Below are 25845 nucleotides of genomic sequence, written 5' to 3'. Positions count from 1 at the left end.
AAACGGTGGAGTAATGGAAGTCTTAGTTTTCGAGACAGAAACTATAGGATACGGTTAACGACATCAAACCTCTATTTCCGAAAAATAAGGATTGGACCGGCAAGATGAGTTAGATGCATCGAAGTCAACACCTTAAATGGTGTAGATATGATGATAAAAGAGACATAAAAAGATATCACTGTGAAATAAAAATAAATACCCTAGATTTATAAATAAATGTGATAAAATAGTAAATTAAATTTTAAAGAAATTTAGCACAAATACGAGTTGTGAAATTAATGCTGGCATTCGAGAAAGGACAAAAACAAGTTCTAACGAAATTCACAAAAATGTAAAAGAAAAATAAGCAAGAACGAACGAAATAATACCCGGCGTATGATAAGTTTTGAAAGGCATAGATAAGAGAGCACAAAATTCCATGTAATTGAAAAATTCAAAAACAATATTCCGCACGAGTTTGAATAAAGTTGCACACGAAAAAACAACATAATGAACTGATGTGAGGGAGAAATACAACACTCTTTGCAGCTATGTAAATTCTTATAAATTACTAATTTATGGACTGTTTTTTTCCGAAAAAGAAATTTGATGAGTCACCCTATCATCACTTGGAAGCTAAAAGGAGTAAAATGCAATCCGTGGTCAAACTGAAACCATTCTTCATAAAACGGAAGTTAACAGCTATTACAACAGTGAAAACGCAGAGTTTCAAGAAATATTTTGCTTAAGTAAGCAATATATGAGAAGGTCATAAAGAATTGATATGCAGCGATTGAAGGAAAGAAAAAGCAATCATTAACCGAAACTTTTGGCAGAAAAAAACATGTACATCTTTTTCATATATACCACTTAAGCTTACTTGAACATCCGGGCAAGATTATTCAGTTGGTTGCCAACATTCATGTAGAATTCTCCCTGACTTTCCAAATATGCCGCCATCATGTTCTTGAAATCCTCGCCAAGTTCATGATTTTGAAATGCTATTTCTGCTAGCATCATGTAACTAATAGAATCAACCTTCTCTTTCACTTTTTCCATATCTGCACTTGAAACACGTCCTTCTGTCGCAAGCTTTTCATTTTCACGCAGTTTGGATATTGCTGACTGCATAAATCATTATGAAGAAATAGGGCAATGATGTCATCGTTAGGACTCTTTTTGCAGGACAAGGAGTGGGACTGAATGCTATGGGAAGAGGTAAGCAGTGGAGGATCAACAAGAATTTCAGGTGATATGTTCTTCAATACAAATAGAATTGAATTCTTTTATAAAATGAATGCCAAAAACGTAATTAGCCCTGTCTGTTCATGAATCAGTTTAAGAACTGGCACTCTGCACTATTTGAGAATCAGATTTATAAAGTGTGATAACGTACCGTCGCGTCTTGTCTTAGTCTTCAGAATCTTTGAATATTTAATGGACTTCGCTTTCACTCACCCTATGAACGTTGACGATATCTGGTATGCAGGCGAGCATTCCTTTGTAGGAATACAATACATCCAATAGGGGATCTAACGATTTCTTAGCTAATTTCTCATGCTCATCACCGATCCAGTGTAGCGCTTTTGCTGTTTCTTTCAGAGCACTTGTAACTTTCTCATTTTCTGAAAAAATTCTATTGAACAAAAGTTTCGTTTCAGCAACATCTAAAACTTTTCGTCAAAATAATTATAACGGCTACTGTGCTTCACTTATTTCTGATGTAATACTTGGAGTATATCACAATGACAAAACGAGCATATCTAGAGTCCACAAATGCAAATGGAATCAAACTGAAGAGTTATATTGGTCACAAAAAAATTACAACTGTAAAGTTTTAAAAGAATATTGAGAAAACTTGCTCAATCAACTGAAGACATAAGTCCTTAAATCGTGCAAAAGTTGTTCAGTATGAAAATAAGAGCTAACTTGATGATGGGTTGACATCGAATGATCGACATAGACCGGTACAAGCTTCTCCCATTTTTTGCCAATTTGTTTTGTATGCTGTAAAAGTGTTATTACAAATATGAAGTCAAATTTTATGCATTGCACTTGCAAATTTTACATACAAACAAAAAAAAAAAAAAATGACGAGGTCATCATAAGATGTTAATTTCTATAACTCTAGGTGTCAATTACTGTACGAAACTTACGTCCTGCAAGCCTTTTGTGGGTCTCGCTGACTCGATTATACATGAAGTTAACACTCTCTTCAAAACTTCGCATGGAACGAGTAAAATTATCCACTTTCTGTTCGCTTAAATCAGAATAGAAATGAACTATAAACTGAGAAACAATATAAACTGACATCACCGGCGACAGCATATATTTTGCAGTAAATGATAATGGAAATGGAATGATATTCGGATTCCTTCAAAATTTCCATTAACTAGGCGCACCATATAATCAGTAGAGCTTTCAAAAGCAGCAAATTTCCGCCAGTTGATTGTTAGACCATTCTGATATGAAGAGCTTTAAGAGATGACCTGAAACTCGACCATGTTTCTACGATCAATAAATTTGAAAAACATACACATCATTGCTATCGAGTGGCTGACTTGGAACCTTGATAGAATAAAGAAAATTCCCTCCAACGTATTCATCTTTTTCTGCTTTCCTTTTACCATTTTTCCATTTCTTTTCATCCGTACACGTTACGAAATGTATCCACACGTCTGATTTATTGAGAACAGGATGCCTGCATACTTTATTGACCCAAATTTGTAGAATGTTCTTCCGGTGCTCAATAAAATCTTCTTCATAACGACCTGAACAAAAATTTATTTTCCCCCCAACAACCGTTCTCTTCAAATATGCATAATATACTGCAAAATCGACTAGCATTCATTTCGTATAAATGTACCAGCGACTTGTTTTTCCGGCAGTGGTGGAAGTGCTATTAGAATGTACTTCGCTGACATCCGCTCATGAAGCCAATCGAAATGTTTGTATCGTCGTGATACCTAGAGTTACAATCCATATTGATTATATCACAATTTTTTTCGCGGAAGTTGCTATTACTGTCGTTGACTATTGAATGCGTGATAATACGGTATGGAGGTTACGCCTTATTTCGCATTTCAGCCCACTATAGTGAGTACATTAGAAAGTTTAGCATTAACAACGATAAAGCACCTTGTGTTGGGAAGTTGTTAAATGATTCAAAAAGATGGAATCCATTTAAACCAAAAAAAAGTGGAGAGATCAAATTAAAAAAAGCTGACCTGTATGCCGCTGAGAGAGGATTTCACGCTATATGCAATGAAACTTTTCAGACCTTTCAGTTTAGATTCTTTCTTCGGTTTATCGACGATGCAATAATAAGGCTGAGTAACTGGAATCCATTCCGCTCCGTCCGCTGTCAGCTTAAAATTGAGCATGACATAATATCATCAGCAAATTTCCATACTGTACTAAGTTGTAGGGATATTATCTGGACCAATGGTTCAATCAATCCTTAGCAAATATGATATTAAACGTACAATTATTTCATGGTACTCCTCCGTTTTTGATGTGAGTCTTGAATTAAGTAGGATGTAATCTTCCATACCTGATTTGACGAAATTGGAGAATCTATAAACAATCAACAGATGTTATCTTTAAACACAACATTTCATTGTTAATAAAGCTTCCTATGTCATATGTTTAATTTCCGATCAGGAAACGTGATAATGAAGAACATGTGGAAACATGACATACCGATTTATATTTTTCATTCTAACTGTTCCTTGCTTGATCAGTGCATCACTCTTGGCAGCTCGATTACTGTATATATAACTATGCATTTCGGGATTATCTGCTGTATTTAACACACTTTCCTAAATGTAGAAAGAAAAATCGCTGAATAATGATCTACTTCCATTTTTCACTCACCATTACTTATCTTCGAAAATAAAAACACTGGAAATCTGAACACTTATAAAACCCCTACAAGGAAAACTATAGGGAAAAATAAGAACTTTGGTTTGTAAATTAAAAGTATAATTTTGTTTCACTGCACAAGAAAAACATGCAGGATTTCATTTTACAAGGAAATATTTTGGCTGTAGCTCATAATTCCAAATTCTTGAGCACAGCTCGGAAATCTTGAACTGCGAAGCTGAAATGGATATTATAAGTATCAAGCAAAATGTGTTTCCAATAGCATCATTTTGCCAACCTCACCGAAGTTTGCAAGTATAAAAATGGTTAATGATTGCTACAGAGGTCAAGAAATATACGGATATTATTATAAATGAGAAGTAAATCTATTTGTATGAAAGTTTAATGACACGAATTCCAATAAAAGTGAATGAGATATAGCTTTGCGAAATACGATAGCAGCAACGGTTCGTAAAGTATAAGAATGAAACGTAAGTCAAATATGCATAAAGGAGTGTATCAGGAGATTTCATCTTCTGTCCAAAACTGCGAAAATATGCAACTGCTTGATAAAACAGGATTAAAAGCATAACGTACCGACAATTCTTCGTCATCATCAGTCCAATCATCAAAATCGTCATCATCATGCAAGGCCGGTACCGGAGGTGTTGTTACATCATGCAACTGCTGAAAATAATTATCGTATTCAGTTCATCAGACTTTACGTTATAGACATCAAAAAACAAACTAATAATTAATTAAACAGAATGATCAATAACTTCCAATATCATGGAGTGGTTTAACTTGTTAGAACAGTAGGTTTAAGGCATGACCTCCTGCCATGCATAGTCAAGATGCAAACTAGTTGAACTGGACAGTTCATAATTCTGACAATTGAAAAACATGGGAGCATACAAATTTTGGGTCGCAAGATCCAACGTCAACAAAACAGCTATATAAAAGATAAAGAAACCTGTTCATTTGACGGGACGATCAACTGTGGATAATGAGCTGATGTTGGAGGTGCATCCCAACTATCTTCGACAGCAAAGGCTGGAGGATTGCGATGTTGTATAGCAACTGCCTTAAAATACATCAGAAGCAAAAAGGTCAAAAAATACCACATGCATAGAGAGGAAAAACTTATTCCAATAGAATCCTGAGCTAAGGAAGGATAAGTATGGTGAGGAACATTATTTTACATCTTAAGCTATACCAGTTGACTGATTGTTCGAGAACAGTAGGTTCAAATCTAAAGGGAATAACAAAACGGAAATAAGTGATACAAACACTAAGCTAAAAATCTCCTTAAAGACATTATCTCATTCTTCTCTGCAAAACCCAACTGCAAATACCATGATTAGCTTGCGACGGAATATTTATAACAGTTATTTAAAGCATCACTAATAGAAAACAACAACAAAAAATACGGATTGAATGTATTCGTTAAAATCCAAACAATCTTTTCGATTTGCAAATAACTACAACAGTTCATTTCAGTTATTGTTAGGAAAATTCCAACAACCATATCGAACCTACAATAATTTTTCCCGAAAAGATCAAAAGCAAAGCTTTTTAGTCCTCACATTTTAACGACAATCCTACATCAGTGAGATCCAGCAACATCTTGAAAAGATGGTATAAACTGTTCCGATTTGTCTTGAAATACTTATGCAATACCATGTTAAACGTAAAGACGTAAGGAAAGTGCTGTCGCGTCAGTTAACTATTGAACATGTAATATATAGTGGAATGAGTTCAAGAACGAAACGTATAAGATGCCAGAAGTGAACACTGAAATTATGCAAAAGCATGGTGTCTGCAAGTTTGACAGCAGGAAAAATTCACTTTTGGAAGAGTCGGTGAAGCGTTGATTTTCACAACGTAAGATTCTGGAAAAAGTCCATGTTGTCCTTTTGCATTGCGACCCTCTAGCCATCCCCCTTGGATACCCTGAAATAGTTCTTGAAAAAGATAAAAAAGAAGTGGATGAATGTAAAGAAATTTTTAAAAAGTATTAAAAATGGTTCCACGAAAAAAACACGTGAATCCGTAATAATCATACCTCTTTGATTAATTTTGTCTTCACAATACAGCTGTCCTCTCACATTTCCTCTAGGACTATATTTCTACTTTCCATCAACAAAAAAAAAAATATTAACTAGTTAAATTTGCAAGGAATCCGAACTGCCAACTTCATTCTACGAATTTTATAAACAGACCTCAAAAACTCCTTTTTTTTTGCAAGACAGAATACGAAAAGACATACTTCTCTGACAACCGTAAGGATTTCATTTACTGAAATAGACAACTCTCCAGAGTTTGGCTGCGCTTCGAATTCATAAACAGCTCGAACTTGAGTCATCCTTTTGTACTCTTTATTTTATACGATAAATCCCGCACCAGTCAAATACTTCTTCAAACATTAATGGATGATCTATATTTGCATTTTAAAACATTGCATCATTACCGAGCGAAAGTAAAGAACTGTAACAGAACAAGCAGCCAACAGTGACATAAATACCAATATTGATAACCAGTTTTTTCACCAACAATAACATATTTGGTAGAAACCACAGATACTACAGTAGATATCAAATGGACAATTGTGAAAATTTCCTCACGTAACGAAATTAATTCCAACCTAGACAAGGATACAAATTCCAAGTCAACTTTGTCAAACAAATTTAACCTTTAAATAAGGGATGCGCTATTGCACCACCCAGCAATTCATAAGAACTCCGTCGCAAAGCTATTTTCGGGTAATTCGACAAAAAGAAATATAAGTTCGATAAATTACAGGATGGAAGGAGTTCCTCCCTTGCTTTTGATAATGGCTCTTCGGTAGGATGTATCCAGCAAAACCTCCAAACTCCAAATAAGCATTCAAATTTGACATCATATTGGGCGATGGATTACATTTCCGCCCAGTAATTAGGTTGCTTTCATCATCTCTGCAAAGGCAGAAAGGAACGCGAAATTCTATTCGCACAGCGTGTTCACTTCAAACATGACAGCGGTGGACGTCTGGTGACCCCATGACCTTCCCGCTCCAGCCATGGTGGCAAGCAATTCCACAGCCCTCCATCGTTTCACAACGACTTCAGTTCTCAAATTGCATAACTCTGTTCAGATTTCTCCAATTATAAACAGTATGGCCGCGTTATGCAACACTCTTTCAAGTCCGGGGTTTTTCCGGGAGGGTTGGAATTCGAAAAAGTGTGGGGTTCCGCTGAAAAGTTTCCCTACTAAACTGATGGTGGCGTGATAGGATTTCCGACGAAATCATTAATGAATATGCTGGAAGAGGCTCATTGTGTCAACTATCCGACCGGTTCGTTTCATCTTACCGGAATGTTACTAGTTAATTACTATCAAAAATATATTTCGTATTGGGTATGGCTGCATGAGCTAATAACAGTGCTCTCTGCATTGGTATGGATTGCATGGCTCTCATACTCAGCGCTAACATCTCAAAGTAGGTGCGTTATCCCAATTAGAATGTTCTGAGGTAAGCGTAACACTATGTGACTGTAGAAACCGCAGATTTTTTGCATTTCATTTTACAGACGTTTTTGTTTATTCCTCATGGTGTGATGAGTCAATGCTCACATCAAAAAAGTGCGGCCAAAGCCTGACTCGTAGACTTGGTCCACCAGAGAAATTTCGCAAAGTGAAATAACGTGGTTGTTGCTAATCACGAAAATTTTAGAACTTCAAAGTTTGCATGACATAAAATGTCTTCTCTCCCATTAAATACTAATTCGTTTCCAAAGTGAATTGAATTTAACTACTTTTGTTAGAAAACTGGAGAGATTCTGATTTAATGAGAAGAAAGTTTAATTCAAACTGCGATCGATATGTGAAGATAGGTAGAGATACAGCGTTTGCATTGCGCTTCCCAATAGTTTGTAATTTAGCGGTACGATGTGCTGTGAGCGGAACTGGTTTGCTCTCGTGAGAGGCGGTGGTCGTGAGGTGGTATTGGTAAGGAAGTTCCGGTGGTGTCAAATCCACGGCTTCGGTTAATTAGTTAAAATTGTAGTTCAGGTTCCATTAAATTCTACTAAACTTGAACTCCAAATATATGGAACCTTGCAATTTTGCTTTATGGTTTCAGAATACTGCATAGTATAAAAAATTTTGATACTTTGTCCACTAATTTGTCCATAGTAACTTCATGGTTATCGATTCAAAATTATATCACTCATCAGGAGTGCCTTTTTCTTACTGTCATAGTTCTCATGACTTCTAATTGGTTGCATTTTCATGTCCATCAGTTTTCGGTTTCCCGAGTTGTGATGAGGGTCTAACTGATTAAACCTTGAAAGTAGGTGTGGTTGTATGGAAGTGCTATATGCTATTTATGTAATTAGTACTTATACATGGAAACTGAACAAACTTTTTCATTTCGAGTTAGAATGTTGGGACGGAGGAAGAAGAGAAAGATGAGAAATATAGGTTTACCTTATAATTTCTCGTTAGTTCGGATTAATTTCATGCTTTTCGATGAAGTGTTTATGGAATGGCAATGAACGAAATTCCAAAATCACTCGAGCCAATTGCCTCATTTGTTACAAATGTATTTATTTAGGAACTTTTGCTATCACCAGTATTATGTTCTGTCATTGTGCTATATAGACCTCTGAGTCTTCTGAAGTAGTGTGTTTCAGGTAACTAAAACAATTGTACTGATTTTCAGGTACTTGAAATGTCATTGGACAACGTAGGTGCCGTACGCGGTCCACAGTATCACAAACGCGATTTCGCGACATTTGGACATTGCAAAACAAAAGCCGATACAACCACTGATTTGGGTGAAGAATGCACTGATTTTTATAATATCAAAAAGCCCACGTCGGCGTCATCGGTTACACTGAAGCAGACCTCGACACCATCACCAAGTTATCCATCGGCGAATTCGTGGCCTGGGTTTGGAAGCCGTTATGCTCATATCGGCGAAGACATCCAAGTTCCTACTGTAGACTCTATCAAGTCACCATGTGGCGCCAAGTGCGAATTACCTTTTCGACAGCAAAAGGTAAGTCTTGAATTTCTCATTGAATAGTGCGGAGATATGGGAGGGCGAGATAGTTTGATGGCATATTGGAAGTAGTTCTTTGGTAACGAAATTTCCATTTGTTTATTGGTCTGGTAAATGCTTTTTACTTTTTTTTCGTTCGACTCGCTCGCACTACATTCGTAGAATCATATTCACTTCCACTTTTTTGAGCATCATAGACAATGTAATAGCATTGGAATGCAGGCATTGTTTTTTTTTTTTTTCAGCCGGGAAGGCGTGTATATGTATTTTCATCGAAGATGGCAAATGATGCAGCCATCGGCGTGCGCCAAAAAAAGTATGAATCGATTATTGCTTGGCATGAAGCGAACTGCCGGCCGAGCACTTCCAAGTGTGATTTCACGGACGATTGTCAGGCAGCGCCCATATTGAAAAAAAAACGACGTAGTGTGGTTAGTTTTCTTGCTGAATCTTTTTGTTTTGAAATAATGCGATATTTGACTACATGAGATGCTGATTATCTGAACTAGAGGTTTACACATATGGTGCTGAAAATTTTCAATAAAAGGCTAATCTTAACAGGAAACTAGAGACTAACTTTCGACCACGGGCTTAAAAACTTGGATTTTTTTGATAGTAGAAAGTACACGTTGAAATGAAGCAAAACACTGATTTTCGTTTTTCAGCTTTTAACCTCTCAATTTCAGCAAGACTATCGGAACGGATCACCGATGAGATCATGTGGTACACCTTCCGTATGCAGCCCATCAAGTACAATGCTTCCAACGCCTTCGCAGACAAGCGGAGAGTCGAGTGGTAATCCACCAAGTAATCCTTCTGAAACACCTTCTGGTGAATTGCTCAACCCTGATGATCATACTGATATTGGCGATAATCCGTTAAGGTGCTAACTAATAGTTCCTCAACTCATATTGCTATTAACTTTTTCCATTTTGTTGTAAATTTGAGTCGAGTACTTCTCCTTTTTCAATTAAACATGTTCGCATTTATAGAAGGATGGAACGTATGACACAGGATTCGCTTTTTGAGCCTCCCTCAAAATTATGTCGTACGTCTACTGACAACAGCCAACCTGCGAGAAGGTTGGTTTAACCATAATGTTGAACCGAAATGGTTTTTTCCATCTTACTTATGTTAGATTCCCTTACTGATTGACTAGGTGTGTTTTTTGATTTTTTATTGTAGGGGTTTAACTAGGTGATTTGCTTTTTGACCGCCAACTTGAAGGCTACTGGTATACAGTTATTATCATTCCAGTCATCTGATACGCTAAATGTCTAATGTTTATGGTTACACACATTTCAGAGAACAGGATCGTAATGCAAAGTTGGAAAAAATGCGGACACTTGAACAACAAATAATGTATGATAAAGCCAAAACAGAGTGGGATCGGATGATGCATGAGCATGAAGCAATCAAAATGACTCGTAGCCATATGCCTGCTCTGATCCCACCTTGTTCCTCTCAAGCATCAGTTCCGGCTCCTTATCCATGCACATTTGCTAATCAGAATGGAATTCTGATACAAGGGACATGTCGACGGCCCATGTATCCACAACCGCTACAATCAACAGAACCGCCATCATCAATGTCCAATATTTCCATGAACACTCCGATGATGGTCTCATTGCCGCAGACTTCTGGGCCGAACATGCCGATGTCCCAGCCCTTAAGGCCATCGCTAAATCCATCCGCCTGCAGCATGCAGTACTCACAGTGCGGTTTTATGTGTTGTTCTTATCCCCCTAGTAACTACCCTCCCCCCCAAGGTTATTCTCATATAAATGGTACCGCATCGTCATGCTTTCCTTCCAGCTTCGTCTCCAGCAATGGAAATGTGGCACCACAACCCAGAGAGTAAGTTGTAAATCCGTAGAAACGATACTGTTTTCGAAGCGCTGGATTTTAATATTTGGCCCAAATTTCTTGTGTATTAGACAAAGTCGTTTATATCGCAATTCTTTTTAGCTATGGTATGTACCAACAGGGAATTCGGACGGTATGCTCACCGGAGAAAATGGAGTGTGATATGTGGAATAGGCAGATACCGGCGGTCCCTGCTGACTTTAATAATACTTTTCCAGACCATAAAGTGCAGTACCACCCTGTAAGTAATATCCAGTCCTTTGCCATACATGACTACTCTTCGAGGTTGAAACATTTTCTGGTATTAATATCTGCAGTTTTCCACCAGCTGAACTCAGTAATCTTGTTGTAATGGCAGCCACAGAATAGCACTGATGCATGGCGAGATGTGTGTTCACACTATTCAAAAAGGGAGTACACTGTTTTAGTGAAGATTCATTTCAAGACACCGAAATATTAATGCATAAATCTCAGAATTTTAGCTGTTCCACCTTTATTTAATCCTTCATTATTGTGGTCTTCGATAATTCTGATACCTTCCCCGCAATTGCATTTCCGCTTGTCAGGAACTTCCGGAACATATGTCTCTTCTGGATTCCGCGCAACTAGGCCGTCTTCACTTTTATATTACAATATTGTTCTTTAAATTTGACTTGAAATTTCGTTTTGCTGCTTCCTTGCTGAAATTCTGTTCTTTTCAGAATGGTGCAGTGGTAGATGGCAAATTGTTGGATGTTGTTACCAGCACGAATCCAATGTTTGCTTAATTCGTTCGTTTTTCCTATGACTATTTTTCATGCTGCAATAAACACTTTTTTGTTTTTGTGATGCACCTTCTATTATGAATAAAATCTCTGGTAGTGCATTATTTACTATGTACTTAGAAATGATAGAAAAGCCAAAAGTTTTACAAAGTGTGACATGGAAACTGTGTATTTTATGCCTCTTACTGGCTATGTAGTCCTCTCTTCAACAGATTTAGCTGTCTAGGGTGATGTCCCTTTCTGTTTGTTTGCATATGAAGTCTCGATGACCTCTGAATGGTATAAAAAAAAAAGTGAACGACCGAAGTTTCATAAGTTGAGAATGAGACTGGATGGGTTGTAACAGGGGGAATCAAGCTGTCTCTTATTCGTTCCCGAGCCATTCATCAGAAAAGGTCGAGTGGCTGTGATCTGGTGAAACAATAATGATGTGGTGGTCTGGACTAACTAGCCGTCGTCCACTTTCTCTGCTAGGAAGGTAGACAAAGGGAAGGACGACATTTGTACTTTCATTATCCCACTCTTCAGTCAGTCAACAAAACAGAGGAACTTTGCATTTTCACAACGAAACAACAATTCTAAACGACTATGCGGTGAATGATGTTGCCATTGATTCAGTATTTTTGCTCGATGATGGAAAAAGAGAATGGGAGGGAGCATCGATGTGTCTGTGTTATGCTTTCGGTCTTGTCTATAAGCACCATCATGCTGCGTTTCCTCGAATCTAACAGATTTTCACACTTTCGCATCGTTCACTTCAGTTTTATGCTTTAATCTCTTTTACAGAGATGAAGCATTTCGCGTTGACCACATTAAACGTCACTTCTCCCATTCATTGTTTAGAAAGTAATTCTTTTAAATGTTTCATGTAGACATGCCAGGCTTAATTGTTCCCCCAGGATTACTTCGGTCATAGTAAATGCTATCATAGGTTATTCCTTCTTACTTATCACCACGTAATTATTATATTATCACGTACTTCATATTATTATTATGAGCAGGAAGTCTGATAAAAGTTGTACATATGGATTGACTCCAAAGTGTCACTGTAAAGCCATGGCAATTCAATGGCAGTTACCGGAAAAGGCTGAATTGTCAGGCAATTTTTGCCTATCACATGCTCCCTGCTCCTTTTCTCCCTCCCTCTATCTCTTATCTATTCCCTAAATTGAGGAAAAATCTGTTTAGTGGTTAAGAAATTTTAAGCACTCTTAAAAAAAAGATTAAAAGGGAAAGGGAACGTGATCTTCATTTCGTGGAAGGGAATTAATCATGAAAATATCCGGGAAATCTAAAAATATATGTAAAATCCGCGAATACATCCTTAAAAACAATCATAGAGTGCTTTTGCAGAAATTTAATGGGTGACGTAGGCGTATCACTGTCAGAAATAGTCGAAGTACGTGGATGTGGTCTAAATGATGATGAATTGCTTGCATTAATTATCATTGGCTGTGAAGTGCTTACTAAAACGACTGCAGGAGTATTCTCTCCCGAACATGTTATTTTACACACCGACGGTGAACTTGAGGTTTGTATTCATTGTTTCTTGGTTTTCAAGAAGTCCTTGGAAAGTGTTTGTGCTGCAGAAATTATTCCTGAACTGTTAAGATTTTCCAAAAAGTTCTCGAAATCCATCTTTTAGAGTTGATTCATAAGTAGATTGCAATAGAATGAAATATCTTGCAGTATTTGGATACTGTAGTCTACCTCACCTTATTTGCTAATTCTTGCAATTTTTTCCAGATAAAATCCGTTTCGAGGGATAAAGTAAGCAGGGAATATGTACCTCCTGAAATGCAACAAGGCAATACTGATGTTGACCCAGGTATTAGTGTTATATGTATACGTATATGTATATATACATGTGTATTATATATATATATATATATAATATGTTGCGTTTTTTCAGACCTTACTGGCAAAAAATCCTTTGTGCAGTGAATGGTTCTGATAAATATAGGCGTGAACCATCTTCAGATTTCGATGTTTTAGTATCAGTCCTTATCACTTCATAACCATGATGTCACTATTGATAAGCTTTTTTTTGCATGACCCTTTGTGAGAGATGTTTTCACTTCTATTTGCATCTACTGGAAAACTTGTGCGAAAGTCGTTTAAAATGCAGCTGAAAAGATCGGCATTTATAGTTTCATGAAATTTCCAGGCATATACATTTCGAAACAGCTGGACGTGGGTCGTTTTTTTTCTTTTTTTTTTTTAGGCGCTGTGCATGTATATTGTCTCGGGGAAGTTATCCGATTTGCTGGTGCTGCCGAATCAGGCAATGCAGATTTGTTTTCTTTGTTGAACGTAATGACTGTGGCTCATATTGCTACACGGCCATCCGTCACTCGGTTTGTTTGCTATTTCATTAATCCTTTTACTAACCCTTACTTTATGCTTACTTTTTGTGGTTATAATCTGACTCCAATGCTCATATTTTGATTGGAACTGGTCAGGATTGTTTGCAATTTTTTTATTAAGATAGTGTTAGCATATTTTAAGGAGAGTTACAGAACAGCTGAATGGATATATAACTGTTATTCCGTTTAAAAAATAATTGCATTTTCTTTTTCTCGAGCTGAAATTATTTCTCACTGGCAAGCAACAAATTTTCATTTCTTCGCTTTGTTCTTACTCTTTCTTGGAAATAGCAGAAAGTCGCTATGCTGGAAAACGTTACTGTACCGTGACCGTTCCGATTGTGCACAAGTGTAATCCCTACCATTTTTCTAGCCTTGGACAAATGGCTAAAAATAAGCTTACAATTCAAAATCCAAAGGCTTTGCTGGCAGAAATGTATGTTTTAGTTATGGGTGATGAAGCGGAGGATGTCGATGATGTAAGTGATGTTGACCTTTAGATTTCACTTTAAAATTTTGCTGGAGAAAAACTAAAGCACTACAAAAGTTTTTTAACCACAACCAATTGAATTAACCGATGAATTAAAGCAGTGATTTTTAATATCTGATATGAATCAAAATCCATACACAAGTCCTTCAAGTTATTCATGCACGCGAAAAGAGCGCAAGCATCGTTCACGTCAGTTTATTGTGTTGCTGTGATGAATTTATTTCAGTTAGACATTTCTTCTGGTGAATACATGCCAAATTCGCTTGGTGAAAATGGTGGTTTGAGAAGCTTGAAGTGGAACCAAGCTGGAACAAGCAGGGTATCGTAATCCTAGATGAAAATTATTTATAAATAGGGTCATGACCGCTTTTTAGGCTTTACAGAAAAATGGAAAATATGTCCTACATGGAAATCTTCCTGGTTTGTTGGGTGTTGATACCTTACATTCAAATAATGTTTTATTTTTATGAAAGCTGTATGTTTCCCTTCATTGGTTTGTTGGAGACACTTGAAGTACTGTAACGATGTTATTTTAGAGCGATACCTGTGATCGATCTAGAAAAGTGACACAAGCAGATCCATTTGATGGTGGAGAAGGCACCGATGTTTGGGAGTTATCAGGGGGCGATCCATTTAGTTCGGTAACGATCGCAGATGAACAAGTGTTGCAAGAAGCAAAAGATGTAAATATAAATTTTTTTTTTTATTCCATCCAATAAAGCGGGCAGTGAGGGACCGATTTATAAATCATTTGATGATTTCCTCCTTCGTCCAAGTTTGAATCATACATCACTTTTTTTGTCTATATCAAAGATTTTGACTCAAAAAAAGGGTATTCAGCAGATTGCCGTTGACTTTTTTTTCGAATTCTCCTAGGAAAATTTGTCCTATCTTAGAATAGTATCCTGCTGTTAGATATATAGTAGCTGTGGGAGACCAGACGAATAAAGAAATTGCTAGGGGAAATATTCTCCACCTATCCTCCACTTTTTTTTTCGGAATATAAAGCCATGTCTGCTTAACTGATAAGGCATGATTATGCTCCAAGAGGACCATTTTTAGTAAGAACGAGCACCTTTTTGGATGCAGTAAAATTTTATAATGTTACATCAGATTATTGGAAATGTGATATCTCTTTGCAGGAAAACAGTCTACTACAGGAAGAGAAACAACAAAAGTTGTCCGCAGGTAAAATTGGGGTGCTTTTGGAGCAAAATGAAGAGGAAGGAAAATCGGTAGTTGGAAACAATTTGCATAATTTGCCGACGCAATCTGTTTCTTACGATTTTGATGATGATATTGTGGAATATAGCGAAGAAAATATTCCTGCCGATGAATTGAACTCCATATCAACGGTTATCACTGCAGAACATATTGAGAAGGTTATATAATTATGGTCACATTAATTAGGATATCGATTATCATTTAACAAGAGATGGTTAGAGTGTCAGACCTTAATTTTTATGATGTAGTGTACATACTAGGATATCGGATGGTTTTTTATATGACTATGTGTAAGGTGATCTGACAGAAACTGTCACTGAGTGTGAATTTGTAAATTTGTGGATTCAAATGTGAATTTGTCTAGTCTCATAGCTTGAAGTTATATAAAAACTTTAAACCAGGTCATGTTGACATCGTTTTAAGAATTGGCGTTGAGTTTACGATTTAAGGTGAGCGAAATTTTGGATTATAATGGTCATAAGCTTCTTTCTACCAACATAATCCATGAATATAATGATTCTTTGTCTTCTTTGTCACCCATTTCGGAGGTCAGTGAGAAGTCAAAACTTTTTACCGCTTTAATTATTAAAGAACTTGACGAGAAACTCAGATTTAAAATATCACCAATTTCTCATTATTATATTCATTTATGAAGTGTACCATAATAAGACGAGATGGTTGACCATTCATTCATTGCTACTTTTTAGGTTGACGAAGGACAAAAAATGATTGCATCTACAATTCTGTCTTCAGATTGCCAAAAGGTAAATTCAGTATAGTTTTGCGGTTTTTTCGTCTGTCGCTTCTCTTTGTTTTAGGATCTTTATCTTCTCGACAGTTTTAATGCGGAACTGTAGAAGCGAACCAATCCGTTATCACTACCATTTTGTATCTTTAACTCTTCTGTTATGCATGAAATCATTTTAATATCTGTTGTAGATTGCTGATAAACAAGGTTCACTGGAAGAATCTAACTGTGATTCACCGTCCAGTAATAAAAATGAGGATGTACCAGAGCTTGTCTTGTCAAAAGAAGTGAGCTGTTTTTGTGAAATGTTCTAAGAAAAAAACTTTTTGACAAACACGTCTGCACTCACTCCATTATAGGAAAATGGGAAAGAACCGCCATCACGAGTTTTGGAAGCTAGGGTAAAAGGAATCGTAGGTACAAGAAAAGCTTCTGGTATCTCAGTTGCTTCTGGTTAGTTAATTATTCTTAATGTTCATTTTAATTTATTTTTTTTTCTGCAATTAAGTGATAGCGTTTTTACAATGCTTTGACTTTTCCTGTTCTTCGAGGGATACTGGTGCTGTTATTGCGATATGCACTCAGATTTTATTCTGAAGTTGAGGAATGTTCATGGGAAAACTTTTTTACAGTAATTTATTAAAGCTTCAAACATTACGTTTTGGTCGATGTCCAAAGTTGACCCTTATATTTCTGAATTGTTTCTAGAGCAGCAGTTCATGAGGCGAAATTCGCTTTTGCCAAATAGGATAAGTGGGCGAAAATCCTCATCGAAACATTTCAAACGAAGGGTAAGGACACACTATATTCTTGATTTGGTATATTACGGTAACCAAGGGACGGCGTCTTTTGATATATATGGTTTCTTGCCAGTGGCAGTTTATTTAGTGCAGGATATCAAAAGATTAGTTTGTCAGCTGGCGTCTTATATCATTTTTAGAATTTATGCATGGTCCTGTTGGATGTTTTTCGCCAGTGTTTTTTGATTGGAGACATTTTTTAAGGCACTAGTTCGAGTTTTCGCAAAACATTATGTTTTTATGCCTTTAATTTCAGTTGAAAGCAGAACCAGAATTTGTAAAAAATGCGAACGCGTCATCTATATGTTTGAAGGCACCCGCTCAAAGAAAAGTCATTGTTGTTTTATGCAGACATAGGCTTATACAGTTCCAATTTTTTAGTAATTATTGCTATATTGGATATCCTACTCACTGTGTGGATTTAGGAAAACTTTCTGTCCTTCTGCTGCATTCATTATAACGTAATGGAATTGGGAATTAGGCATGCAAAAACTTTTCCATTTTTTATTATTTGTGAGAGGAACAGATTATTTTGCTGTATGAATCATAGGTGTTCATTTTATGTTTATTGGAAAAGTGACTGACTACTAATATGCCTGGTGACTACTAATACAGACTACTAACATATCTGAGAATTTATTGTTATCTTCGGAATCGAGAATATGATATTATCATGGAGCAGAAATATTGTAATTCAAATGTAATATTTATTTTACCGACCACTTCAAGAATAAAATTCTGCATACCAAATTTCTGTTAGCTCTGTAGATGGCGAGCATTTCTTTTTTGGTGTTCGATCTGTTCGATGTTTTCTTTTTACAGAAAAAGGTGACACTACACAGAATAGAACATACGGACGTAACCGTTGAGCTGCTTAGTGGAAAGCATGTTGAAGTGAGCTGTCGTTCGGATGCTGTTGCATCAGAAATTGCTGATGTTGTCATGAGGCACATGAATTTCAGTGAGAACTCGTTCTTTGGTTTAACTGTACTGAGGGGTATGTTTAACTCATTTTGTGTTTATTAATTACCACTTAGCAGTTTTATCACTTAGGTATCTGGTGGCTACTTCAAATGACTTTATAACAGCGTTCGATTATGTAAAATCGGATGGTAACATTTGTGAACCTCCTTTATTGTAGTCAAATATGCTTTTTTGAACTTCGTTATTAAAGCGTTCTAAAAGACTATCAATATATCTGAGAATTTATTATCTTCAGAATTGCCTAGAATACGATATTATCATGAAACAGAAATATTGTAATCCACATGTAATATTTATTTTACCGACCACTTCAATAATAAAATTCTGCATGCCAAATTTCTGTTAGCTCTGTAGATGGCGAACATTTCTTTTTGGATGGTCATCAACGTCTGGAAAAATTTGCACCACCCGGTTGGAAAAATGCAAGGCAATATGGATCATCCAAAAGGCTTTACATGTTATTTCTACGCTTTCGATATTATCCAGCATCAGTCGCCTTTATACGGTTTGTTAAACAGTATAGGAAGTCATTTCATTTTAAGGTGTAAAGTAAAAGAAGGAATTCCTCCCGTCATTGTGGATGTGTTTCTCGATCTTTTCTGTTTCTGTGCTCTCTCATTCTTTCTCTTTTTTGGAGATTTCTCTGTTATTAATGATAGTGTTTTCCTTTTTATAATTGCTGCTTCATTTTCGCAAGGTGTGTGTTGTACAAGAATTTGAAATGAGCCTTCCCATATCATTATATTCTTCCAATAAACCGATATTGCGAAAGGCCGGTATTTCCTGCACAACATAAGTGGGCAATTTCAGAACTGAAGTTGTGCTTCATGAGTTATACTTACAACTGCGGCGGGACATTTTGGATGATCGCATTCAACCAAAACGTGGTTTATTATATGATTTAGCTGCATTTGCTTTGCAAAGCGAATACTCTGATCAACCGAATGTAACAATTTTGGACTACTTTGATGTGCAACATTATATACCGAAGGTCATATTTTAATTCTTTTGGAACTTAATATTTTACTGTTGACTCCTTATTATAGTTTTTATTCATTCATTTTTGGCATCCATATTTCGTTTTTTTTTTTGGAGTCCCCATTGAGGATTTAGTAAGTCTCTCATCCCCAATTTTTTAAACCTTTAATTGTCGAAGTATTTGTTGATAGTTTTACTTGGTTTTTAATCTGCTTTTACAAACAAGTGTAAACCGCTTAATAAATTATTTTGCAATTCCACGACGAAAAATGAATGTATTGTTGAGAGGAAAGGTGAGGTTTAATGATCAGGAAGATGCACTTTGTTCAATGACTGATGACCTATAGATCACTTCAGATTGGCATGTGTTCATACACCAGCTATTTTGTTATGGTATTTCACTTTAGAGGTGTTTGGATAACTGCAGCGAAAAAACAGTAATCAGGGATGTAATGGAGAGGCACGGAAGATACCGCGGAATGAAGCATCAGGACGCTGAGAAGCGTTTTATTTTGGTGAGTTTTGTGTGTTTATTTCCTGGAGGATTGTATGATTTCGAAATGTACTACAAGGGTTGAATCAGTATTTCTGTGGTATTTCTCGGCACTTCACAGCTGTCTACTATTGCATGATAAGGAATGAGACAGTTGGATTTCGTTCAGTTCATATTTTTCATGTTTCAACATTAGTTGTAGACATTCAATTCCCACAACTAATGTTAAAACATGAAACATTACACGCAGAAATTTTTCTCACCTGTAGTATCTGGCAGAAAGCCACTACTGAAAAACTGGAATCTATTTTAAATTAATATTGATAGCATAAGTAATCTTTTTCCCTAAAAATTTATGGGTTCATCCAGCGCGATGAGACACTTGAATGTTATTGGCTAAACTCACATCGGGTATTCGTGCTGAGCAATAAATTTCTGTCGCTCTGTTTTCCAGCTCTGTCAACGGTTACCTGATTATGGTGCTCATTTACATCGCGTTTTCGCATCTAAACCATCGATAAATCTCGGTAATACTCCCCTTGGTGACCCTGAAACTGGCGTGGCACAGTGGATTGCAATTATGACACGTGGTATTGTACTTTTCGAAGAAGAAAGGTCTTCATTGATTTTTTGAAGTAATTGAAGCATTCGGAATGTTTCTCCTTGTATTATTTCAAATTCTATATATTATTTTTAGTGGTGGTCGGCATGCCCAAATAGAACACCTTTGGCAAAATACGCAAACTTTACAGTTTGATAAGAAGCGCTTCGTGATTGCTTCCGAAATCCATGAGCCATCCACCAATGTCTTCTATACCGACCATTATACTAAGTATGCGTGGAAAGTTTGTTTTGTATAGCATGCACTCGTGTTTCGTTCAGTTGTGAAAAATGTTTTGCTTTGTATTATCATTACTGTTTTCTTAACTCTGTGTATTGTATGTCCATGTGATTCAGCAGCTTTTTTCCAGAAGTGCCTATTTTGTTCGTTTTGCGGCTTCGCAGCATCGTTTTATGATAAAAATGCGACAGTGGAATCATACTTTAAGACGTGATAGCCCTTTCCAGTTCCGTAGAATGCCGGATGTTGGCGCGGATACAAATTTTATGGAAGAGGTTTCTGACTGTATTAATCTTCCTCCTAAATTATTCAGCATGCTCAGAACATCTTTAGTATCCTAAATGCATGTTGTAGCATATATGAAAGAGCCTTAAAATGGTTCATACGAGCTCATAATTAACTGTCAGTCAGACTTGATAAGCATATGAATTATCGGTTGCTGAATATTAGCTCACTTTAAAGTACTTTGTTTTCATATTTTATCATGCTGTCGTACCTGTGCTAGGAGTTTCCTTTTATATATTAATTTAAAGCTAACATAATGTGAGCATTGTACTGTAACAAAAGCAGTTGAGTCCGTTATATTACCGTTAATTGCCTAATGTGTTTTTAAACACATTATAGGGATCATTAAATTCTTTATTACGTAGCTATTTTGAAAATGGTAATTCTTAATCTTATTGTAGGTACCGTCGGTGCATTATATGAATACTCCTGATATACCAAACATGCCGGAACCCGTTTTTACTGGAAGCAGTAATCAATATACCTCAGGCGATAGCCCATCACAGAATTATACGAAGGCTGTGCATGATTCCAGTTTCGAACCGAAAGCCAGTTTAATAAGTGATGTGTTTGAGTGTTAAACATGCCGTTACAATTATTTTTTATTGGAGGCGAGATCAAATGATGAGGCTGTTATGTTAATCACCGATTACTTTAGGTTTTAAATTTTTATGACTTCAGAATTTTTATTTAAATGAAATAATGTTCATATAGATGATCGAGTTTTGGAAGAGATTTCTCTTGAAGAATTCGTTGAGAATGGTGATGGATATACCTTAGAAATTTTGTTGGAAAAGGATCCAAATAGTGGCCTCGGTTTAACGTTGGTTGATGGTAATCTAAATGGTATAAAAGGTGTATATGTGAAATCTGTATCCGAAGGAGGCGTCGGAAAAAAAGGAGTTAGTTGGAAGTTGTTCTAAAATTTTTGTGTGATAGCTATTTTATTCGAAAATAAGTGTGTTCTTACATCTGATTTTTATTTAGTTTTAAAAATGATTTTAAAAATCCAGGGAGTGAATGTTGGTGATCGACTACTAAGTGTCAATGATGTGTCACTTATTGGTAAGGACAGGCATGTAACTGTCGATCTAGTGAAAAAGTGTGGCAATTATGTCCATTTGAAGGTTTTTAGGTTAAGTTTTTTTTTTTTTTTTGTTAATCGTAAAGTTTACGTTGTGGTGCGGGACAGTATGAGGTAGTATATCGTTTGTTTTGGCCCTTCATTTGGACGATGTACTTGTCTGATTGCAGAAACAGTAGTTGTTCTCTGTTATTTTCTGAGCGACAAGATTAATTGATTGATAGATGAACTCCGTCATTTTCTATTCTTTGCATTGTTTTCGAAGTTACAGATAACGAATAAATACAAGTATTTATTTGCCAACGTGATACCTTCATGCTAACGGCAGCAGTGAATTCACAAAATATCCCTTTACTGAAAAAATTACTTATCTTTTTCCTCTATTGAATAAAAATCCTGATTCCGACAAAATATTTTTTGCTCTTTCCATTCTTCTAGAACCCATTGATATTTTCTTGACTAAATTGTGCTTACTGACAAAGATCTTTGCATTCCATGATGATTGATTCTCTTTGCCAACCAATTTAGTACCGCAAAGCTTTCGTTAGACAAAACATTTGATATGAAGAAGTGCTCTAGAACTTGTTATAACTTCCAGGGCTTTCCAAGACAGAATTATCTCATAGATTTTGTACTAAGGTTCAATATTTTAAGGTTAGAAGCGATAACATCCGCACTTGCTTCTGGCATTATTAAAGACAAAACAGTGACTGATGATCAGAAAGGGTATAAAAATCATTCATTCTCTGTTAGTAAAGGTTAGTCTTTTTCAGTGATTAAGCTAGGATTTGGAAATAAATATTTTTGATGTCATAAACCATGTTGCATGATTTGTAGGACTGAGATCAAGAACGCCACCACCACCAAGAAAATATTCAAATATCCTGAAAAAACGCACAAGAGCTGTTAGTGATTTTGGCGCTGTTGGTGATACTTTACCCGATTTAAATAGCGAGGATTTATTATCTAATCTTAGAAGTGAATCGAAATTGGGGTAAGTAACTCTCATGTCTTTCATTGTTATTAGAAAAAGTGATGCTTAAGTAAGAGATCGATTAGGTGACTTTGTTCTCGAAACAAAAAAGACAATTTTCAAAGATTGTAACTATGATGGAATATTTTTGATCCTATGGGTCGTATTTGTTTGTTTATTGATTTGTTCCACTTTTTTAATAGTAATTACTGTTTGAGAATGTTTGAGAACTGCTTTTTGCTGTAGATGTCGAAGTAAAAAATTTGTATTCTCAAACATACTTATCTGGTTTGATTTTAACAGTCTGCAGAATACAGTTAACTTCTGCATTGTAACTGCTTCTTTCATTTTATAGTAACAGGAAATTTTAAAAAATATACTGCAAACTGTTTATGATGATATAGCTGCAGTATTCTAGATATTTCTAAATGCAACTACTTGACATCTTTCAAAAATGTAGACCTATTTCTGTATCATTTCGTTGTTTAGGTGTACATTAGTTTGTTTTCGTTGCTAATGACTGTTATTATTTTCAGATATTTACGGCCGGAAACTTCGTTGAATGACGAGATCGAGTGTGGAATGAGATACGACGTGCCGGTAGTATCTATGTACAAGTTCGAAGATGTTGATGATGAATTAATCGACCAATCTCCAAAACGATCTAGTACAGCAACATATTTTCCATTTAAGACAAATGAAAATGATTGGTTGAAAATGGGAAAGAGTGATGTTGACCAACAAAAGAGCCCGTTCAACGACTGGAAATCGGTGCAGAATTATAGGTATATGTACTGGTCTTCTGCATTTTACAGGAAATTATAGAAAGTAATTTTATATAGCTCCATTCTTGTAGAAAGAAACCAAATCTTGATTGGACTGACGACCTGGATGACATCGCGGAACCGTTGCCTTCCGATGTTTCGATGGTTATCCTCGAGCGTAATGGATCTGGTAGTCTCGGTTTTCAAATTGCATCTAGCGGAGGTATTGTGTATGTAAAACAAATCACTGCAGAACCAGCACTTTCATGTCCTGATATTCAAGTGGGAGACAAAATTATATCGGTTTGTTTTAAATTCACCAACGCTAACTCTAGTTTTACCTTTTGTATTGTGTTTCTTTTCAGACGTTTAAAATTTCGTTTACGACTTCTAAACGTAAAGAGGTAAGTTGGGGTATATTGCAATGATCAGAAATAGTAAATTGTTGGTCATTTTTATTGTATAGTGTGTAGGTCTTGAAATATTTTTGCAGGTCAATCACGCGAAGGTGCAAAACCTAACGCATCAACAATTGGTGGACTTATTAAGAAAGGGTGGTGACAGAGTGGTAATAGGCTTACAAAACTCGGGCAAAGAAATATGTACTCGTGATGAAGGCGAACAGATTGTACGAGTTATTTTGGAGAAGTCTCATACGGGTTCGCTTGGTCTTAGTTTAGCAAAGAAAACTGGTTTTGATGGTATGTTACCAGTGTTGACACTCATTATTCATAATTTTTGATTTATTTATGTGTCATCATTGTAGATGCGGATTTCCTGTGTTTTCATTCTTGAACAAAGAAGGTTCCTTACATGTTCAATTTTATAAGTACTCTTTTTATGAAGGATTTATTCCTGTGTAGACATGGATCTATTTTTAAATTTTTTCCACTTTTAAATAAAACTTATGCTACTTAGTCGATCTAGTTTTACTCGAGAACTATTAATAACGTCCAGTCACTCATTATAGCGAAATTCTTGAGATATAACAACCCCATGCTGAGTCGTGCTGTTCTTCGAAGGAGATTCACGATTTCTATAACTGAATCACATTTGGCTGTGTTCCATTGGCTAGTTGGTACCATTCTAATTTCTAACGTGAAATATTTTAGGAATTTACATCCGAATGATCAGCAGTGGTAGTGCTGCGGATATAGATGGGACATTGCATGTCGGTGATAAAATTTGGAAAGTCAATGGACAATCAGTAAGTAGTTGTACACCAGGCGCCATTGTTGATTTACTGAAAGCTGCAAGTAATCCCGTGGAAATTGTTGTGAAACGAACCGTTGTTAAGTAACTAGTTTGTAATCTTAAATAAATTTGCTTCGTATCAGTGCATTATCATTAGTTTTCATAGACTTTAGTCCTCTATCAGTTATAATGCTGTTCCAAGTCAGGTTTTTCAGTGATGGCAATTATCCTGTTTATTTGTTCTGTTTTACTCAGCTCATTTCACTTTAATCCTTTGATGCCACTGTAAAGCTCTCTTGATATTGTAGACACGACATGTTACCTTACCGATGCTCTCACTGTATATGGGAAAACTTTCATATGTTATGCATTCCTCTTTTTTTGTTTGTGCTGCATCATGGAATTTATAATATTTGCACACCATGCGCAAATTTTTTTTCTTTTTTTTATTCTTATTTTTTTATATATTTAGAATTTTTCGGTACTTCCCAGCCGTTATCTATTTGAAATGCAATGCACTTGGAGATAGTGGAGGAAAAAAAGTGGGCTTCTTATCTGTTTATTGGATTTATATGTCTTTAAATTCTTGATGAACAATTTGAATGGATAATGTTATTACTGTGTTATCTGCGTTTCTCATTTAAATTTTCTGTTAGGCTATCCAGAACGACACTTTTAATTTTTCAATTGTTGAACAGCATATTTCTTCACCGGTAATTATTCCCTTCCTTAATTTATCCAGTCAAAGATTTGCTCAATCAAGGCACTTTTGCAAGTACAAGCAATATTTGTGCTTCATTATTCTTATGCCCCGCTTTTATTAGCAAACTGTTCTGTGATTGCATGTCAAAGTGTACTTGCATGGCAGTGCAGGTCTTATTCTGCATGCAATTCGCTAATGCATTTGTAGCGTCCCTATGTACAAAAAATTGTGAAGCATATCTGAAAGGCGAAGTTATTCTTGTAGTTTGTCTTCTGATTATTGAATACCCACTGCATGAGACTGGGCTAATGCTGAAATTAGTAAGCAGTTTGAATAACCGTTCTTTTTAATCAAAGTATGGTGAACTCTTATGTCCTACGAACACCTACTTTTTTTTTTTT

The 25845-nt window shown here is 36.0% G+C and overlaps 4 protein-coding genes across 4 annotated transcripts; 3 read left to right on the top strand and 1 right to left on the bottom strand.

Annotated features, from left to right (window-relative positions):
- Nucleotides 1–25: 25 nt before the first annotated feature.
- LOAG_01163 (variant SH3 domain-containing protein) lies at nt 26–6364 on the bottom strand. Its single transcript, XM_003136703.2, has 13 exons — nt 6113–6364; nt 5692–5796; nt 4817–4927; nt 4441–4530; nt 3682–3800; nt 3465–3555; nt 3207–3347; nt 2846–2945; nt 2516–2750; nt 2136–2239; nt 1909–1986; nt 1438–1604; nt 26–1104 (listed from the first exon to the last, which is right to left on the bottom strand). The coding sequence occupies exons 1-13, from the start codon at nt 6206–6208 to the stop codon at nt 856–858; spliced, it is 1686 nt and encodes a 561-aa protein (XP_003136751.1). The 5' UTR covers nt 6209–6364; the 3' UTR covers nt 26–855.
- A 637-nt stretch (nt 6365–7001) lies between these two features.
- On the top strand, nt 7002–11616 carry LOAG_17128 (hypothetical protein). The gene is made up of 8 exons (XM_020449786.1): nt 7002–7177; nt 8546–8884; nt 9133–9318; nt 9574–9770; nt 9880–9969; nt 10193–10744; nt 10856–10994; nt 11455–11616. The coding sequence occupies exons 2-8, from the start codon at nt 8555–8557 to the stop codon at nt 11518–11520; spliced, it is 1560 nt and encodes a 519-aa protein (XP_020306628.1). The 5' UTR covers nt 7002–7177; nt 8546–8554; the 3' UTR covers nt 11521–11616.
- Nucleotides 7141–7525, top strand: LOAG_01162 (hypothetical protein; the record flags this gene model as incomplete). The annotated part of the gene is made up of 2 exons (XM_003136702.1): nt 7141–7321; nt 7413–7525. 2 exons carry the CDS (start codon nt 7141–7143, stop codon nt 7523–7525), a joined length of 294 nt encoding a protein of 97 aa, XP_003136750.1.
- A 1248-nt stretch (nt 11617–12864) lies between the features above and the next one.
- Nucleotides 12865–24847, top strand: LOAG_01159 (hypothetical protein; the record flags this gene model as incomplete). The annotated part of the gene is made up of 29 exons (XM_020445663.1): nt 12865–13048; nt 13264–13345; nt 13742–13874; nt 14257–14362; nt 14600–14692; nt 14910–15056; nt 15516–15755; nt 16047–16145; nt 16305–16361; nt 16537–16632; nt 16705–16798; nt 17054–17136; nt 17402–17476; nt 17968–18142; nt 18484–18634; nt 18940–19120; nt 19515–19622; nt 20055–20215; nt 20298–20432; nt 20572–20716; nt 21128–21287; nt 21441–21628; nt 21740–21861; nt 22465–22568; nt 22648–22804; nt 23320–23568; nt 23640–23850; nt 24041–24248; nt 24660–24847. The coding sequence occupies exons 1-29, from the start codon at nt 12878–12880 to the stop codon at nt 24845–24847; spliced, it is 4119 nt and encodes a 1372-aa protein (XP_020303899.1). The 5' UTR covers nt 12865–12877.
- Nucleotides 24848–25845: the final 998 nt, after the last annotated feature.

The sequence above is a fragment of the Loa loa genome (genome assembly GCF_000183805.2).
Source record: "Loa loa unplaced genomic scaffold supercont3.43, whole genome shotgun sequence".
Lineage (NCBI taxonomy): Eukaryota > Metazoa > Nematoda > Chromadorea > Rhabditida > Onchocercidae > Loa > Loa loa.
The sequence above is the reverse complement of the archived record's forward strand: the minus strand, read 5'-3'. Positions and strand labels throughout refer to the sequence as shown.

What these genes read in the sequence shown, in the direction of transcription:
- LOAG_17128 (XM_020449786.1), top strand. Translation starts at nt 8,555, where the DNA reads ATGTCATTGGACAACGTAGGTGCCGTACGCGGTCCACAGTATCACAAA. An exon ending in ATTGGCGATAATCCGTTAAG is followed by an intron (nt 9,771 to 9,879) that starts GTGCTAACTAAT and finishes TCGCATTTATAG; the next exon opens with AAGGATGGAACGTATGACAC. An exon ending in ATAAAGTGCAGTACCACCCT is followed by an intron (nt 10,995 to 11,454) that starts GTAAGTAATATC and finishes TGTTCTTTTCAG; the next exon opens with AATGGTGCAGTGGTAGATGG.
- LOAG_01163 (XM_003136703.2), bottom strand. Translation starts at nt 6,208, where the DNA reads ATGACTCAAGTTCGAGCTGTTTATGAATTCGAAGCGCAGCCAAACTCT. An exon ending in GCCGGAAAAACAAGTCGCTG is followed by an intron (nt 2,751 to 2,845) that starts GTACATTTATAC and finishes ATTTTTGTTCAG; the next exon opens with GTCGTTATGAAGAAGATTTT. An exon ending in ATATCGTCAACGTTCATAGG is followed by an intron (nt 1,105 to 1,437) that starts GTGAGTGAAAGC and finishes TGATTTATGCAG; the next exon opens with TCAGCAATATCCAAACTGCG.